The sequence below is a fragment of the Amblyraja radiata genome, chromosome 4, assembly GCF_010909765.2.
Source record: "Amblyraja radiata isolate CabotCenter1 chromosome 4, sAmbRad1.1.pri, whole genome shotgun sequence".
Lineage (NCBI taxonomy): Eukaryota > Metazoa > Chordata > Chondrichthyes > Rajiformes > Rajidae > Amblyraja > Amblyraja radiata.
In genome coordinates, this window is record NC_045959.1 from 22,557,989 (window position 1) to 22,575,918 (window position 17,930).

Genomic DNA, 17,930 nt, shown 5'->3' on the forward strand with positions numbered 1-17,930 from the left:
GCTGGAGAGGGGAGGGGAGGGAAGGGGTCACACACATGGCCGGGAAGCAGAGGGGTGTAGGTGGGGTGAAACTGAAGCGAGCGACAGTCTGCTGCTGGCTGCCCCGCTGAGTTAAAAAGTTCCCACGCAAGACTCACGAAACACTGTGTATCGTGAGTCTACCGTGGGAACTTTTTAACTCAGCGGGCAGGCAGCAGCATATTGTCAATTATTAACCCTCCCGCGCAATATACCCTCACCTTCTCTTTTATGAATGGGGATTTAGTTCCCCTTTCTTCGAGGACCGACCGGAGGTTCCGCTGTCACCTCTGCGGGCCGCCCTCGGTGAACGTTTTCAAGGACCTTTCTTCAAGGACCGAAAAAATGGCCGCTATTCGGAGGTTTTCGTTATTTGGATCTTCGGATAAAAGGTTGTGCACCTGTATAGGTAGATACTATCAGAATATCTTTGGATTTTCCTTTACTTTGCCTGCCAGCTGCATTTCAAGTTCCCTTTTTTCCCTCCTGATTGGTTTCTTAAGTGCACTGCAACACTTATACTCCCAGAGAGATTTGTTTGATCCTGACTGTCCAAGTCTGACGTGCCTAAATGTGCCTCATTTATTTTCCTGACTCGGGCCTCAATATTTCTCGCCAGCCAGATTTCCTAACTTGCCAGCCTTTCCCTTCACCCTAATCGAGACATTCTGTACCTGTACTCTTGCTAACTTGCTTTGGAAAACCTCAAACTTGCTGTCCCATTACCAGAGTTCCCTCTCCCCAGACTTTTACATCTACCTCTGCAGTTCTCTGAAATAACTTGGTCCTTAGTTTTCTATGCCATGGCAATTAAAGTGTTTTGTTAATAATGCATTCAGAATCATCTGGATACTCATTTCATGACCTATTGCATACCTTTTAGACTTTTGGCGATAACACTCCCCTTCTACCCACCGAGTCTGTGCCAACCAGTGATCACCCCATAGACTAACACTATCCTATACATTAAGGAGAATTTCACAACTAACCAAAGCTAACCTACAAAGCTGCATGCCTTTTGAGTGTTGGAGGAAACTGGAGCACCTGGAGGAATCCCACACGATCACGGGGAGAACCTACAAATTCCGTACACACAGCAGCCGCAGTCAGGATCAAATCCGGGTACCAACTCTGCCACTGTGCTGCACTAAACTCTCCGACAGCAAGGCAAGGACAAGGCTGCCAGCTGTCCGCTTATGTTCCTGTGGGCAGCAGTGTGTGACGTGGAACCCAGAAGTGAATGATTACCCACAATGCTTTCAAATCAAATTACTTGCCAAAGCACTGGGTGGCAGCCTTTTCTAGCTTTCCTAGCTCGCTGTGTTGGCTATCTCTGTGTAACTTTCATCAACTCAATATTATATCAGTGCACATGCAACAACATGGCAATAGATGTTGGCAAAGATGAAGCTGGACTTTGGAGCAAGCTCGAGATTGCTGCAGATACTTCTGTTCTGGAGTAGAATTGAAAGTGGTTCTCTGTTTTAAAATATAGTGTTTTCTCCCATCCTTTTGGGCTTGCAAATGCAGGCGGCAGTGTTGATTCCATGTAATCTGTTACATATTTCAGCAGATCAAATTTTAAGCAATGCTAATACAAATATGAGAAAATTAGGAGTAAATTTCATAGCTTGTGCTTGTTCAGAGATTCTAAACTCTATCAGACTGACTTCTGAGAAGTACGTTTAAAAGATTATTGCTGAAGCAAAACACTATATTGACCTCCATTTAGTTTTTAAAGCATGGTCCTTGAAATGTGTTCATGTTCTGCAAAGGTTATCTCTGTTTCTTGTTGAGGTAGGGTGTCTTGAGGGAGTTTTGAATAGTTTTATTAATAGCAGTAATGAGAATTATTTTGGAAATTAGGTTACCCAGGTTCCCATCTTGATTCTTATTCCTACAGGAATAAAAGCCAAATTGGAACATTTTAATTTAAAAATATTATTTGGATGAGATATTAAACTGCAACTTTATTCTGGGCAGGACACCAACATGCTTGAAGAGCGTCAGTTCTTCCTGCCGATATATTCTTCACCATAACTGGGTCTAAGTCATGAAGCTGTCCTGTGAGGAGCAATTCATCTTTGGGAACCTAGAACATCCTCAACAACTCCGGGCACCCCCTCCATTAAATTCTGGAGGGTCAAAAGAGCACACGAGCAAGAGCAAGAGTACCCGGCTCCTCTCCCTGCGATGTAGAACGGAGCGGTTCAGGAGATCCTTCACCCCTGCAGCCATTAGATTTTATAATACTGACCGCTAAGCTTTATGGGGATCCTTTGCACTTTTAATAGTTATTTATTGGGTCTTTTTAAGTATTTATTGCTTTCATGTATTGTCCATATTTTATTTTATGTATTTTTTGTCTGATTTCGTTCTGACTGTGTTGGCTACTGGACATCTGAATTTCCCCGAGGGGATCAATAAAGTATTTATCATCATCAGAAGTCCCTACCAAGGAATCAAGAGTATTTAATTGTCATAATGACTGGGGATGGAACACTGACTTCTTAATTGCTGCAGCTTTACAGGCATAGTAGTGCAACAACACAACAAATAAATAGATGGTTATAATAATCCAATAAATTAACAGTGATAGTTTAATGCCCCGGTCCCACTTAGGAAACCTGAACGGAAACCTCTGGAGACTTTGTGCCCCACCCAAGGTTTCCGTGCGGTTCCCGGAGGTTTTTGTCAGTCTCCCTACCTGCTTCCCCTACCTGCTTCCACTACCTGCAACCTCCGGGAACTGCACGGAAACCTTGGGTAGGGCACAAAGTCTCTAGAGGTTTCCGTTCAGGTTTCCTAAGTGGGACAGGGGCATAAGTAACCAGACCACAACAGTGTAAACCATTAATCGTAATTACTGATTACTATATATTTGTATGTCGTGCAACCTAAACAAAGTCCTTCGTAGATGGGGTGTTGAGGTAGGTTTATGGTTAGGGTTCTAAAGTGTGGTTCAAGAGCCTGATGGTTGAAGGAAAGAAGCTGTTCCTGAACCCATATCTCGTATTGGAAATAATCCCGGATGCTTCGAGATTCCTTATAAATTGCCCATTATATTCCAGAACTGTGAACTGAGAAGAAAATCACATTATTTATTTCCCAGCCATTATCAATCCCAGATTATTTTAGCCTATTTCTGGGAGATTTTATGCAATGAAGTGACATTGCTTCAACAAGTAAAGCACTTTGCAATGTTCTGAACATATGAAAACTATTGGTAAAATGCCAGCCTTACACAGATTGTTGAATTGGTACGGTGGTGTTAATAATCTGTTAGCAGGTGGGTAGGCTTGGTTTACGATAAACAAGAGACTCTAGGGAGTATTCTGCAAGCTACAGTGAACAAATATCAGCCTAAACTGCAGCAATGCCCCCAATTAAAGTTGGAGACATTTTCCAGCAGAATTCAGTAAGAGAAGGATGATTGGATGATGTGTATAAGCATCCATCCCAGTCTTTTATCCCAGATGTGATGGGGGGGAAAACAAATCAGCCTGAATATGATTTGGCTGTGAGAGTGAGAAAGTGCTGGAGTAACTCAGCAGGTCAGGCAGCATCTCTGGAGAGACATGGGTAGGTGATGTATTTGGTCGGGACCCTTCTTCAAACTGATTGTTATAGCGGGGAAAAAGTTGGACAAGAAGTGGGGCAGATCTGAAGAAGGGTCTTATCTGAAATGTCACCTGTCCATGTTCTCCAGAGATGCTGCCTGACCTGCTGAGTTACTCTAAAATAGTTTGTGTTTTGGGGGCGGGACAAAGCCTGGTAAGTGATAGGTTGGTACTGGTGAACAATACTCTACACTCCCCACTCTACAATCAGTCTGATGAAGGGTTCCAATCTGAAACAGCACCTATCCATATGTTCTAGAGATGCAACCTGACCATTGAGTCAAGTCAAGTCAAGTTTATTCGTCACATACACATACGAGATGTGCAGTGAAATGAAAAGTGACAATGCTCGCGGACTTTGTGCAAAAAGACAAACAAACAAACAACCAAACAAACTACAAACAGAATGGAACAGAATCACATATTCTTTTACATATTGTGGGCGGAAGGAAAAAGGGAAAAAAACAGCAATTTAAAAAAAAAAGCAATAGAGTGGTAATAGTAAAGTGGTACACTCCAGCACTTTGCGTTTTCTTTTGTTAACCAGCATCTGCAGTTCCTTGTTTCATCATTATAAGTAACCCTTTATCTTTTATCTGATGTTTTATGGTGCATTGGGGTGCCCTTCTCTTCACAGTTTGAGAACCCGTCATATTTTCCGGGAGGATTCTCAACCAATGACTTTGCTTCTTAAAATGTTTCTTCTATTTTTCAGTCTTGTACATCCTCGAAGAATAAAGATCAAGCCATGAAGACGGACCATCCAGAAGACAACGAGGTGTTTGGTATGTTCACAATTAGATTGGTTAAAACACTTCCGCAAATCGAATCATCAGTCCACATATAAGCTATAATGAAGAATCAATGGAGCTTGCCTATCTTGCTGCTCAATCGTTGGTGAGGATGAATTTGGGATCAATGTTCTTTGTTACATTGACTACCAAGTCATTGGTAACCTGCTGGGCTCCACCCACAGCCAGTGTTGACAAGGCTCCAGGATAGTCTGGGGTTCACCAGAGGTTGGGCATAAATCACTAGGACATGGAACCAAGGGAACTGCAGAGGGATTTCCATTGCAAAATGGTGACTTTTCCCATGTACAAATATTGGTACCTTGGAGAAAGTATTTAATTGGGCAGAGCTGATGGTGGTTATGTCGTTCATGGTCCAGGAGGGCAATCCTAAAGAGGTGGCAACCTGCTCCACCATGGTAGCTTTTCATCAGGAACTAGTCCATTTTAACATCTCCTAAATTCAGTCACGAAGCGTAAAGAATGTGCAACTGACTGTCAACGGTGAGAGTGGAGCTTACTGTCAGGAGTAATAGTGAGAGTAGAGTTAACTATCACAGGGAGTAACAGTGAGATCGTGGAGTTGAATGTCAGAAGGAGTAATAGTGAGAGTGGAGCTGACTGCCAAGGGCAGTAATGGTGAGAATGTGAAGCTCGGAGCCACAGTGTGGTCCTTGGACATGCAGAGCAGTGTGAGAATGAAGAGCGCAAAGATCATTCTCGTGCTGTTTTGTTATTTGTCATTTAATGTTGTGGGAAGATAATAATAATAATAATGGATGGGATTTATATAGCGCCTTTCTAATACTCAAGGCGCTTTACATCGCATTATTCATTCACTCCTCAGTCACACTCGGTGGTGGTAAGCTACTTCTGTAGCCACAGCTGCCCTGGGGCAGACTGACGGAAGCGTGGCTGCCATTCTGCGCCTACGGCCCCTCCGACCACCACCAATCACTCACACACATTCACACACATTCACACACAGGCAAAGGTGGGTGAAGTGTCTTGCCCAAGGACACAACGACAGTATGCACTCCAAGCGGGATTCGAACCGGCCACCTTCCGGTCGCCAGCCGAACACTTAGCCCATTGTGCCATCTGTCATCCCAAGATGTTACTGATCAGACTGAAGCTACCCAGGTATCAGGAATATGCAACCCCAGCACGTATCCAGGGATTAAGTGGCTGCTCTGTGAAGGCTGTTGGGCGTATGGGTGGTCACAGCAGCGTGGGTGTTGCCAAGCTGTGGTGTTTGCCATCCTGTCTCACCTCCTGCACCAGCTCACAGCTTGAAAACACCTGTACTTTCAGCAAGGTACTTTTCCTTCTGAATGAAATTTCTGCTGTGCTACAAATCAAAACAGTGCAGGGATTGGAAGACGAATGGCTCTCTTTTCAGGGCTTCAATTATGTTGTGCCCAGGGCGACCTACTCCGTCTCTCTACAATGCTACCTGATCCACTGAGTATATACAGAAGTCTCTGCTTCGATAACTTTCAATCTCACTATTGCACAGAGGGTACTGCCAACATTGAGACTGCCACACTGCCCATTTTGGAGCTACTCTATTGTGAAAGTGAAATATCTCTCACGCAGGAAAGATTGCAGTCCACTTTTCAGCCAACAAAGTACTCACTACTTACTCCAGTAAAATAGGAAATGCTGTAGCCGAAATGGGAAGACCAAACAGCCGTAGACAGCACTGATTATGTAGTAGTTTTGGCTTATCATTGTTCCGTGTCTGAGGTACAGTGAAAGCCTTGGGTTTTTTTCGCGTGGTATCCAGGCAAATTGTACCATGCATGAGTACAATCAGGTAGTGCAAAAGAGATAATAAACAGTGCAGAATATAGTGTTGCAGAGAAAGTGCAGGTGAAAAAAAGTTGCAATGGGGTAGATTGGAAGATCAGGAATACATAATAAGCAGCACTTGCAGGATATGGGTCAAAGATGGACAAATGGGACGAGCTTAGATGTGGCATCTTGGGCCGAAGGGCCTACCTCTGTGCTGCATGACTTTATGCATTCGCTGGGCTGAAGGAAAGGCTCAGTGGTTCTCCACTGTGAGGTGAGAACATGCCAATACCAATGTATTTGCCAATCCATTGCCAGAGGCCAGCCACAAAATTAAACAGCACCACATATTTGGCTTAAGGTGCTTGAACTTTCCAATTTCAATAATACTTCCCTACTTCCACTCTCCTCCTCCTCACGCAGTCTTTTTTTAATCGGCCAATAATCTAATTCCCCTAACAGGCCATTCAGGCTGCTGAGATCATGCACTTACAGTTCCTCTTTCAGTAAGGAAGCTGCCTAACTTGCCTGTTTACCTTTCGGTTCTGTATTTCAGGAGGATACCGTGCACAGCTGTGCCATGCTTATTTTCACTATATTCAGAATTTTGCTCTAGATTGTTGCATTTTCATTGTGTGGGGAATGAAATTGAATGAATGTAAATGAGTGCTTGATGGCCAGACTATAGACTAGGAATGTTACAATATTTAGATATTTTAAAAAAATCAAGCCTGGAATTTATCCCATCAGATAAAGGATAAAAATAACTTTAATTTGATACCTAATTCACTTTCATATCTTCAGTATTAAAGTTATGGCCATTTTCATATTCGGAAATTAGCATCTTGTTCCCTATTGCTTTTCCATTGCCTTAACACAAAAGCCGTGATCGAAGACAGTCAAAAGCCCGTAACTTTCTTAAAAATTAAGAGAACTGAATGAAAATTTCAGTTATTATAGATTGAAGCATTCTGAAACAAATATGAAACAATCTTACTTGGATGACCTGAAATTAAAGCATATAATTAGTTAGTTACCTAATTGTCGATCTGACGGAAATAGACTGCCTTGAAAATTAAAAAATGTGATATTCTCAAGATCAGAACTTTAATATTATTGTATTATATGCTGTAAGTTATAGGTAAATAAATTACAATTTCTAGCAATAGACCAAGTCTTTATGGAGAAGATCAGTTGCTAGCTGGTACATTGGCATATCATAATCAGTAGCATCATCATACTCCTCAGATTGTAACCAATAAGCAACTCTGTACACCTTGTTTTACCTCAACTTTTCAATTTTGGCATTGTAAACTACAGGTTTTTGCTCTTCAAACCACGCTTGACATGCCTTTCTGCCCACTACTTTCCCACTAGGAATGTTCTGTATATTATCACATTTGAAGTAGTCCTAATTCGGATAATCTCTGCGAATGCTGTCTAAATCAGTCTCTTTTGCTGGGCATTTGGATTGACAATTTTGCATTTTTTCTTTGGAGACATCTGTTTAAAATGTTAAGAAGAAAAAAAACACTGAACAGCATTAACAGAAACAAGTCATTATTTGCAGTTTTAGAAAAAAAAGGTAGAAATTATAACATTAAACGCTAAAACAAATAGTAAATACCCAACAAAAAATCCATATTCATCAGTTTCATCAAATCAATTAAATTCATCTAATCAATTAAATTCATCTAAATTCAATTACTAGATCTAAACATCTATCCATTTCTTAAGAAAAGGCTTTAAAAAAAATAAATAACCTAAGTATCCAAATAACAAATAACAAACTGATCCCATTCACACACGTTCACAATATAACATGATTTTTAAATCTCACTTTGTCATGAACTTATATGACAAATGGAAGGAATTTAATGTTTAATTCCCATAAATTTGCACAATACATCTGACTAAAACTGTAATGTGGATATTTAGTGTGAAAATATTGATCATGGATAGACAATAACACAAAATACAGATGATTTAGATGCTCTTATGACATGATTGTTCAAAAAAAAATAATGAATTTGATTATCTTACGAGTGGATGTTTCTGGAATGTGATCGATTGGAATGTTGCCGTTGCCGTAAATTGTAAGCCCATATCAGCAGGCAAGACACTGCCGATTTGTATGGGGCCTAAATAACATTTTAGCATCATAAGATCACACCACAAAGCAAAACAATATGTTAAATAAACAACACACCTTTTGTTTTGTCTTGCTATTGCGATCCGTGAAGTTTAAGGCTTTTTTAGTCGCGTTTAAGTTTAATACAGCGATGAAATGGTACAGCAATATTTTTAAAAACCCGCAAACGGAAGCGCGAATGATTTTTCTTCATCAGCTAGCAGCCTGAGGAAATCCCTCTCCGACAACCAGTCTGCAAATCCCTCTTCGACAAAACGCCTGCATTTTAATCCCCCCCAAAAGCCTCCGGAATCACACGCGCCGCTGATGGTAGATTTTGTAACAATGCTATATAGACAATAGGTGCAGGAGTAGGCCATTCGGCCCTCCGAGCCATTCATTGTGATGATGGCTGATCGTCCACAATCAGTACCCCGTTCCTGCCTGCTCCCCATATCCCTCTATCTTTAAGAGATCTAACTCTCTCTTGAAAGCCTTCAGAGAATTGACCTTCACTGCCTTCTGAGGCATTGAATTCCACAGATTCACAACTCTGTGTGAAAAAGGTTTTCCTCATCTCCGTTCTAAATGGCTTACTCCTTATTCTTAACAAGGTGGCCCATGGTTCTGGACTCTCCCAACATCGGGAACATGTTTCCCGCCTCTAACGAGTCCAAAACTTAATAATCTTATGTTCAGGGCTCGAAATTAGAGGTTGCCCGGGTGCCATTGACCACTCAAAGTGCAGCCGGGCAACCTAAATGCCGACACATTTTGCCCGGCTTGGCAATCAAATACTGGTTTATACCGATAGATACAAAAAAACTGGAGTAACTCCACGGGTCAGGCAGCATCTCTGGAGAATAGGAACGTGACGTTTCGTGTCTGCGGCGGCGGCTGTATTCGTCTAGTATCTTTGATTGTGGGGCAAAGATACTAGGTGCGTGCTGACGAAGGGTCGAAGCGAATGATGGGCCCCGAACAGCGGCAACAGCAGCCGCGATAGCGGCTCCATCACCTCCTCCTCCCGCACCCCGCCCGGCGGAAGGAACCTCCTAAACTGTCATTTGGCAACCTAAAAAGCTGTCAAGGTTGCCCAGCTGGCAACAAGGAAAAAAAGTTAAGCGAGAGCCCTGATGTTTCAATAAGATGCGCTCTCATCTTTCTAAATTCCAGAGTATACAAGCGCAACTGCTCCATTCTATCAACATATGATAGTCCCGCCATCCCGGGAATTAACTTTGTGAACCTAAGCTGCACTCCCTCAATAGCAAGAATGTCCTTTCTCAAATTTGGAGACCAAAACTGCACACAATACTCCAGGTGTGGTCTCACTAAGGCCCTGTACGACTGCAGAAGGACTCTTTGCTCCTATACTCAACTCCTCTTGTTATGAAGGCCAACATGCCATTCGCTTTCTTCACTGCCTGCTGTACCTGCATGCCTACTTTCAGTGACTGATGAACAAGGATCCCCAGATCTCTTGTACTTCCCCTTTTTCCAACTTGACACCATTTAGATAATAATCTGCCTTCCTGTTTTTGCCACGAAATTGGATAACCTCACATTTATCCACATTGAACTGCATCTGCCCACTCACCCAACCTGTCCAGGTCACCCTGCATCCTCATAGCATCCTCCTCGCAGTTCACCGTGCCACCCAGCTTTGTGTCATATGCAAATTTGCTAATGTTACTTTTAATCCTTTCATCTATGGGCCGAAGGGCCTGTTCCATACTATTACACTGCAAAAAGCAAAGAGACGTTGGTATTGGGAATTTTGAATTTTCGAACAGCTTCTTCCCTGCTGTTATTAGACTCTTGAACAGACCTCACAAACGCCTAGGATCTATTCCTGATTTTCCAATCTACTTTATTACAACTGTTGCACTTTTTTAGCCTGCACTATCTCTGTAGCTGTAAAATTATATTTTGTTTATTTTCTCTTTCGCACTACATGATGTACTAAGTGTGGGATGACTTGCCTGGATAACATGCAAAACAAACCTTCTCAGTACATCAGAGTACACATGACAATGATAAATTAGCTCAATATCAATAAAAAATCTTTACTTTCTGGACTTCATTCACACCCACGTTCTCCTTGGTGATTTCTGTTTCTACTATAGCTGGAAAGTTGGATCTTAAACGTTCCTCTTTTCTGCCAACTTGTGTTAACTAAAAATACTTTAAGCTGTTTGTTGTATTGAGCTCATAACCAAGGATGTTCTTTCTACCTGTTAGTGGACAGACTTGCATTTTAATAATGCCCTTTACAGACTGAGAACATCTGTTAAAGCACTTAAACATGCACTTGGTGTAATGACATTGGAACCAACACAGCCAACATATACACACTTAGCTCCAATACGAATGTGAGGGAAGGAACTATGCTGGTTTACACAGAAGATAGACACAAAATGCTGGAGTCACTCAGCGGGACAGGCAGCATCTTTGGAGAGAAGGAATGGGTGGCGTTTCGGGTTGAGACCCTTCTTCAGATTGTCTATCTTCTAGCTCCAATACAATATTGGTTGATTGGCCTGTTTTAATAATGTTGATTGAGGGGTAAATGTAGAATAAGATACCTCATCTTATCTTCAGAGTACCACCCTGGAAAATGTTATTAACTTAGTTTAATGTCTTTGCAAGGAAATAATACCACCCGCAATGTGTCACTCTTTCAGTACTGCATTGGCGTGTCTGCTTAGATCTTTGAGCTCGAGTCGCTTGTACCTACAGCCTCCTTATTTCCTATTTCTTTTCAACATAGGAAGCCATTCTCTACATTGAGTCTATGAGTCACAGAGAAAACCCCATTCTAGAGGGAATTTGCACTGTTAAGCCCCTGTCCCTCTTAGGAAACCTGAACGGAAACCTCTGGAGACTTTGCGCCCCACCCAAGGTTTCCATGCGGTTCCCGGAGGTTTTTGTCAGTCTCCCTACCTGCTTCCATTACCTGCAACCTCTGGCAACCACCTGCAACCTCCAGGAACCGCACGGAAACCTTGGGTGGGTCGCAAAGTCTCCAGAGGTTTCCGTTCAGGTTTCCTAAGCGGGACAGGGGCATTATGAGGAGAAACACCACAAAGACAGCACCCAGGGTCAGGATTGGACCCAGGTCTCTGGTGCTGTGAGGCAGTGGCTCAACCAGCTGGACTCGTGGACCACACATCCTATCCTGTATAGACACCCAGCCCCCATTACTTTAGGTACAGTTAGGCCTTGCTACACTTGTGGGAGAGAGAAGTTGCATCAATTTGTAATTAGACTTCTCGATGTTCTTAGCCAGGAATGCGGAGGTGTGATCCTGTTCTCACATTCTTTGCACCAAATGTGTGGCCTGTGAGTTAGCAGTCACTAGTTTGCAGGTTAATCTTGTGTGATGTTGTCACCAATTTTTTGTTTTGTATAGTTAAAGGGAGAAGCAATAAGTGCACCGAAGGGAAATTAAAAGTTATTTTAACCCTTAATGTTATTAGAGAAGGAGCTAACTTTTATTTATCTCCTTTACTGGTCAAATCAGCTCAAGGTTTCACTTAAATGTTGATCGGGAAAATATGGCACCAATATGGCGATGCTGGAAGTAGGTGACAAAAAAAAAGATCAAGTATTTATATTTAAAGGAGTGTCTTGAAGGAAAAAAGAGAGGTTCAAGAGTATTCCTCGGTTTAGGATCTTGACAGCAAACGTTGTGGCTCCAAGTGGTGGAGTGATTTTAAATTTGCGGATGATCAGGAGGCTGGAATTTGAGGAAAACAGGATCGTGTGTGGCTTTTAGGGCAAGAGTTCAGTGGGTGGCTGAGGCCACTGAGGGATTTGAAAACAAGAATGAAGAGTTTGAAATGGTGGATGAGGCTTAACTGCGATCCAATGAACAAGCCTGGACAGAGGCTATTAGGCAGTGCAGGTTAGGATTCAGGTAGTCGAATAAAGCTCGATCTTTATCATCAAATTTGATTTTTCACATCAATTACTTTTTTATTCTAATCACAAGTTCACAAGTTATAGTAGAATTACTGTAGGCCATTAGGCCCATTGCGTCCACTCCGCCATTCAATCATGGCTGATCGCCACCTCCAGATTTTACTGGAAATTTGTCCATATCCTTTTATGCCTTGACAAAATTCCAGTGCTCCTCCTTCAGTATCTGCCCCCACCATCCCCCTCGGGCAGGTGCTAAAGATTCTCTTTTGAACTGCTATTGTCCTTCTTTCCGAGGGTGTTGAAACTCTGGATTACGTATTGCTGAGTTTGGTGGAGGACAGATCATTAGACATTCTTAAAATGGAATTGGGAAAATATCTGTGGAGCGGAGGGTTTTGGAAATGTGGCACTGAAGAAGAATTAAGGGAGGAAATGGATCTGGAATAAACATAATGAATGGTGGGACAGGCTCGAGGGGCCAGATGGCCTGCTCCTGCTCATATTTTCTTGTGTTCTAAGGTGGAAGTTGAGTAAATGTGAGCATGCAACTTGTAGCCTTTACTCAACTTCCACTGTCTTCTGTTAGAGAGATCTTCAAACCTCAACACTCCTCAGCTCTGCGTTTAATGTACAACCTGACTTAATTTTCTCTAGTCTGCCCCATCATTCTTGATTCCCCCAAATGTCTGTACTGTTCCCATGGAGGCCTTCTTGCATTTTCAACATTTCAGTCAGATTATTTATGCTTGAGGGTGTGGGAGCCAAGCATGCAAACTCAAGTTATCCTTCGAGATTCTGGAATAATTATCAATCTGTTTGCACACACTTGGAGGTCAACATAATCAAAACATGCTGCAAAAATAGATGGCGTCTGGACAACTGAAATATCACTTACTACGTCGGAGAAACCACGCATAGACTGCATCAAAGCACTGAAAGATATGGGGCGACAATGGATAAGATGAGTTGATGTTGAGTTGTGATCTCAACAATTGTTGAAGCAAGTCAGGGTGACCTCCCAGTCCAATTGAAGTCCAAATCTCCCTGCTTCTCCTGGCATCCCTGCACGATCATTTTAGGAGATCATGTGGAATTAATCCATCCTTCCCGTCTCTCATTTCCAAGACAGTTGATGCAAAACAGAAAAAGCCCCATGTTTTGCAACTATTGCTTTTGTTGGTCTTGAGCATGGATTCCACATCAATCAGCTGGCTGGTGAAACTATGCAGTGCTTTAAGGTTGCAGGGCTGCTGGTTTGGTATTCAGGCATAGAAGAGCTGTGATTTCCCCACTCCCCCCAAGCCTCCAAGTTAATAGTTCAGAGGGAATGATTAACTTGGAGGGGAGGGGAATCACAGCTCTTTTATGTGTGCATAATCTTCTTAGAAGATCAGTTATCTTTGCCATCTCCTGCCCTGTGCTTCTCAATTCATATCAACTCTTCCTGCCTCGTGGCTAAATTCAATTATTTACAGTCATAAGACATTATTGAAATTTGAAGTGGCTCTAGGAATAGAGGATGTTATGCTTATTGAATGAACTGAAGGTTGGAATGACGAGGCTAGTAGTTAGAGTAGGTTCCAACTCAAGTTTAGGATTGGGACAGAGACTATCATTAAAATGTAACGTTCTGCAGGCGTTTGACAGTGTGTAAGTAGAGAGGAGGCCTCCCCAGTCCGGGGGTACTGACTTGTGGGGGCTTCGAACAGAGGTCTCGGGATCCATTTAGGAATTAAATGAGAAGAGCCTCTTCACGAGGGGGGTGAATCGGTGAACCTCTCCCATTGAAGGCTCTGGAAGCCAGGTTGCAATATATAGTTTAAGAAAGACAAAAGTTTCTAGGTACGACATAAAGGACCTTGGGGAGAGTACAGGAATGTAGTGTTGAGATGAAAGATCAGCGATGATGATATTGGATGGGAAGCAGATTCAACAGCCTAATCCTGCTCTATTCAATGTTTTTATGTAGCCTTGCATCCATCTACAACATAATGTGTTTATTGTTCCAACATTTTATTTTTATCTCTTCTGCATTCAATTCCAGAGTCCCATTGTGCAGCTTCCATTTCTTGGAGAACACCAGCTTATTCAAAACTCTGCCACAGACTCTCCACCCACCACCCTTGTCCTCGTTATGTAGCTGTTCCATGTTCTTCAGTGGCTAACAATCGAAAACCTCTGAGTCTTTCTTTGTAATCCTCTCAACCTCACTGACCCCTGACTCTGTCCTTCTGTGCATCTCCACCCCTTTGCCACAATTGATGGCCAGACCCCCCAGGCCCAGTTCTAGTACAAAGGCTCAACTCTGCTTCACTCTCCACAGATGCTGCCTGGCTTGCTGAGCATTTCCACCATTTTCTTTTGTTATTTCAGATTCCCAGCATCTGGAGTTTTCTTTTTGATTTTCACACTTTGGGATTCTCCCTGGAGACCTCTGTTTCCTGCCACCAACCTCCTCAAAGCAAGTTCTCTGAATAAGTCCGTCTTCTTTTTGAACTTCTTATTTTTCTGGCTCATGATCTTTTCCCTGAATTCACATATTACCATGAATATCTCTGAAGGTTTTCTTCACTTTTGGCACATTGGCTGTGGCTCTGCAACAAGCATTGTATTGATCCTCAGCAGAACTGATTTGGAAGGTGAGAGGGTTTTGTCAGTCTCCCTACCAACTTCCACTACCTGCAACCTCCGGGAACCGCACGGAAACCTTGGGTGGGGCGCAAAGTCTCCAGAGGCTTCCGTGCAGGTTTCCTAAGTGGGACAGGGGCATTACTCATCTTCATGGTTTTATCTCCATCCTACAAAAGGACACGGTGCAGGTGAAACAGCAATCGAGCAGCATCTCTGGAGAACATGGATAGGTGACAAAGTGTTCAAGAAGGAACTGCAGAATAACCTACCTGAACTCCCGGTGGCTCAGCACTTCAACTCCCCCTCCCATTCCCAATCCGACCTCTCTGTCCTGGGTCTCCATTGCCAGAGTGAGCAACACCGGAAATTGGAGGAACAGCACCTCATATTCCGCCTGGGGACCTTGCGTCCCGATGGCATGAACGTTGAATTCTCCCAGTTTTGCTAGCGCTTGCTGTCTCCTCCCCTTCCTTAACCCTCGAGCTGTCTCCTCCCATCCCCCCGCCCTCGGGCTCCTCCTCCTCCCTTTTTCCTTCCTTCTCCCCCCCACCCCCTATCAGTCTGAAGAAGGGTTTCGGCCCGAAACGTCTCCTATTTCCTTCGCTCCATAGATGCTGCTGCACCCGCTGAGTTTCTCCAGCATTTTGTGTACCATGGATAGGTGACATTTTGGGCCGAGAGGGTCTCGACCCGAAGCGTCACCTGTCCATATTCTCTAGAGATGCTGCTTGACCTACTGAGTTACTCCAGCACTTGGTGTACAAATCAGCATCTGCATTTCTTTATTTCTAACTCTATCCCTGCAGGTTATACTGTATCCTGTGCTAACAGAATATGGTGAGATATCTGCTTTTTCCACCCTTTCTGGCAGTGAATGCCATAAGGGATGAATTTCTCCCCAACTCCCTGCCAATCCTCTTATCCCCCTCTGTCGTGTGAAAATAGATTTGATTTATTCACTTAATCTTGATCTTTCACCATGTTATGCACCAGATTAAATCATCCCTTGCCTGTCACAGCTCTAAAAAAATAATCCTGACAAGTCTTCCTTTGCAAGAAAACTTCTCCATCCTTGACAGCACACTGGGGAGGATGCAAATAAGATTTATCAATGTTTTCACAAACTTCCCTGAAGGCAACAAAGCAATCATTGTTTTTTCTCTCTGAAAAGCGCTGAGAAATAATAATTTTAAAACTAGGTTTTGTGTTTTGTTTCTGTATTCTATTTGAAGAAAATAATTCTTGGCTTGTACCTGACCATACCTCACTGGACTGACCACATCCACACTCTCCAATGGAAGGAAATAACCATTGAGGCATGTGGCAGAGAGTTCCAGAGATTCACCACTCTCTGTGTAAAAAAAGTTCTTCTCATCTCGGTTTTAAAGGATTTCCCCCTTATCCTTAAGATGTGACCCCTTGTCCTGGACTTCCCCAACATCGGGAGCAATCTTCCTGCATCTAGCCTGTCCAACCCCTTAAGAATGTTATAAGTTTCTATAAGATCCCCTCTCAATCTCCTAAATTCTAGAGAGTATAAACCAAGTCTATCCAGTCTTTCTTGATAAGACAGTCCTGACATCCCAGGAATCAGTCTGGTGAACCTTCTCTGCACTCCCTCTATGGCAATAATGTCCTTCCTCAGATTTGGAGACCAAAACTGTACGCAATACTCCAGGTGTGGTCTCACCAAGACCCTGTACAACTGCAGTAGAACCTCTCTGCTCCTATACTCAAATCCTTTTGCTATGAAAGCTAACATACCATTCGCTTTCTTCACTGCCTGCTGCACCTGCATGCCTACTTTCAATGACTGGTGAATGAGTGAGCACAGTAGTTAGCAGAGACTATCACACTTATTGGAGTCTTGAGTGATCCTGTGGCAACTGAGTATTAAAGGAATGTTTCAGATTGTCGTCAGTGGTCAAATATGGAGATGACTACTGTGATTGATTGCAGGTGAGGATGGGGAAGGCTTTGTTGGGAATCTCCATGGCAGTGGTTTGGGGAATGTCTATCCAGCAGATTGGGGTTGAGAACAGTCTCAGACCTTGGCGGGGAGTTTACAGATACATGTGATGCAATCTGCTACATCGCCGGGACAATGGGCCTTTGTGACCAAGTTAAGAGCTCAACATTTATTACAACTTTAGACTTGAATCATGAAAAATGACATCAGAAACCTGGCGACTCTTGTACACTGTCACAGTGCACTATTCATATACATTTGTACTAAACTGATTGTGCTTATGTATGGCGATATTTTTACAGAATTATATGCAAAAAAGTGTTTCACTATCCTTGTTACAATAAAGTACCATTGAAGCATTATAGAGTTGGGTACACGAGCAGACTGGTTATTTCGATCACTGTAGCTTGCGCTGGGTGATTTGTTCACCAAAAACAAAGGGTGCATGTGGTGGAAATGAGATAGAAAATGTGGCCTTGTGATTGATTATTATCTGCATGAATCTGGCTGTGGGCTTTGTGGTCCAGCAGGTTGCTGACTGTATTTGCAATAGTAGCAGACATCTGAAATTAAATTGGAAAATGTTGGAAGCACTCAGCAAGCCAGGCAGCATCTGTGGAGACAGAAATGGTTATTTGTTTGAGTCAATGACCTCATCAGAACTTGATCAAAGTAAGGCGAACCCTGTACCTCGTTGATTTCAATGCTTCCCAAAACACTCAGCAGTCAATGAGATACTCTGTAAAATGGAAAGCACAGCGACCCTTTTTTTTCACAGAAAGCCACTAATCGATGTAGTATTGTCTGAATAATGAGGGAGGCTGTGCAATCCTGGGAGAGTAGAGCCCGTCTTCATTTTGCAGACAGAGCTGTACACCATCAGAACTAGAATCTAGTTGTTCTGAGCTATCAATATTTCAAAGACGTTTCCTCAATTATGGCCTGATAATGGCAAAAAAACATACTTACATTTTGGAAAAAGGCATCCACCCCAACTCTTAAAATGTGGATCACAAGCATGTCTGAGACGCTCCATCTTGAAGATA

At 42.8% G+C, this 17,930-nt stretch overlaps 1 protein-coding gene across 4 annotated transcripts in view; it reads left to right on the forward strand.

The window, feature by feature from the left end:
- LOC116971883 (myelin basic protein) overlaps positions 1–17,930 on the forward strand; it is a 118,484-nt gene that overhangs the window by 31,857 nt on the left and 68,697 nt on the right. For all 4 annotated transcript variants that reach the window (XM_033019062.1, XM_033019064.1, XM_033019065.1 and 1 more), the window contains one exon: positions 4,354–4,423. In XM_033019062.1, the coding sequence (XP_032874953.1) occupies positions 4,354–4,423 (70 nt within the window). The remainder of the gene's footprint in view (positions 1–4,353; positions 4,424–17,930) is intronic.